Source organism: Palaemon carinicauda, chromosome 27 (genome assembly GCF_036898095.1).
Source record: "Palaemon carinicauda isolate YSFRI2023 chromosome 27, ASM3689809v2, whole genome shotgun sequence".
Taxonomy (NCBI): domain Eukaryota; kingdom Metazoa; phylum Arthropoda; class Malacostraca; order Decapoda; family Palaemonidae; genus Palaemon; species Palaemon carinicauda.
In genome coordinates this window covers 66,800,211-66,801,689 of record NC_090751.1, presented here as the reverse complement: position 1 = coordinate 66,801,689, position 1,479 = coordinate 66,800,211, and the positions used below count along the sequence as shown (strand labels likewise).

At 50.5% G+C, this 1,479-nt stretch overlaps 1 protein-coding gene across 1 annotated transcript; it reads left to right on the top strand.

Annotated features, from left to right (window-relative positions):
* Positions 1-229: 229 nt before the first annotated feature.
* On the top strand, positions 230-1,156 carry LOC137620936 (uncharacterized). Its single transcript, XM_068351380.1, has one exon. It carries the CDS (start codon positions 230-232, stop codon positions 1,154-1,156), a length of 927 nt encoding a protein of 308 aa, XP_068207481.1.
* Positions 1,157-1,479: the final 323 nt, after the last annotated feature.

The following is a 1,479-nucleotide window of genomic DNA, read 5'->3' as shown; positions in this document are numbered from 1 at the left end:
CAGCAGAACGACCCAGAGGCCCAAGACTATCGTACGACAACATCAGCGTTACAGATGAAGGACATTCCCCTCGGACTGGCCGGGGATACCATCCTCTGCGACATCAGCCCATGGATTCCTGCCTCCTGTAGAAGGAAGATCTTCATCATCCACGGATTATCACACCCCTCGGGTCGCACTACAGCTCGTCTTTTATCCGAGAAATTCATCTGGCCAGGAATCAAGAAAGATGCCCGTGAGTGGGCAAAAACCTGCATTAATTGCCAGACGAGTAAGGTCAACCCATACTGAGTCGGGAGTCGGCGATTTTCCCCAACCCAAGAGAAGATTCGGACACATCCATGTGGACATCGTGGGACCTCTGCCACTTTCAGGTTCTGCAAGATACCTCCTGACGATCGTCGACCGCTCCACTAGATGGTTAGAAGCAACTCCAATGTCCGAAGCAACCACCCACGCCTGCGCCGAAGCTCTCCTGTCGAATTGGATCAGCCGATTCGGTGTCCCCGACGATATCACGACTGACCGAGGTTCTGCTTTCTTATCAGAGATCTGGCTCTCTCTGGCAAACCTGATGGGAACGACACTCCACAGCACCATGGCATACAACCCTGCAGCGAACAGCATCGTCAAAAGAGCTCATCGCACACTCAAGGCAGCCCTGATGGCGAGATGTACAGACAAACTTTGGAAAGCGCAACTCCCGTGGGTCCTCCTTGGCCTTCGCACCGCTCCCAGGGTAGATGACGAAACTTCTCCTGCGGAGAAGGTCTACGGCGAGGCACTTATAGTCCCTGGCGAATTCTTCCCTGCAGCTACCGACGACACCAAGGTGGATCACTTGAGAGAAATCACCGGGAAATTTAGACCAACCTGGAAAACATACAAGGACAGGACCAGACACTTCATGCCCAAGAACCTAAACGATTGCGACTATGTCTTCATCCAGGTCGATGCTCACCACCAACCCCTGACTAGACCTTATCGCCACCCTTACGAGGTTGTCAGAAGAACAGCCAAATCTTTCCTCCTGAACGTCCACGGACAAGAAGATTGGGTGACAATCGACCGATTAAAACCAGCCTACCTTGAAAGCAACAAGAAGATAACCGCGGGCGCTGGATCGGCACTATTTGGTCCTGTCGTAGGGATATAAGACTACTAACACCGTATGCCCTGCATGGCATAAAAAGCTACTAAAAGGACAGCTGCTGCCTTGCAGTCTTGCTTTTTTTGCAAAAGGTTCGGCCCACTGCCAATAACAGTGGAAACTGCGGCCTTGCAGTTGGTCTATTTAGCCAAAGGCTTGGTTCAATGCCAATAACTGTGGAAACTGCTGCCTTGCAAGTATCTGGACAAAATCTCACAGGACATAATCCCGCGGAAAAAATACCACGGGATAAAATACCACAAAACATAACCCTACAATGGCTGTGAAAATTGGACAAAATCCCACAGTAAGCTACAATAAAGTAAACA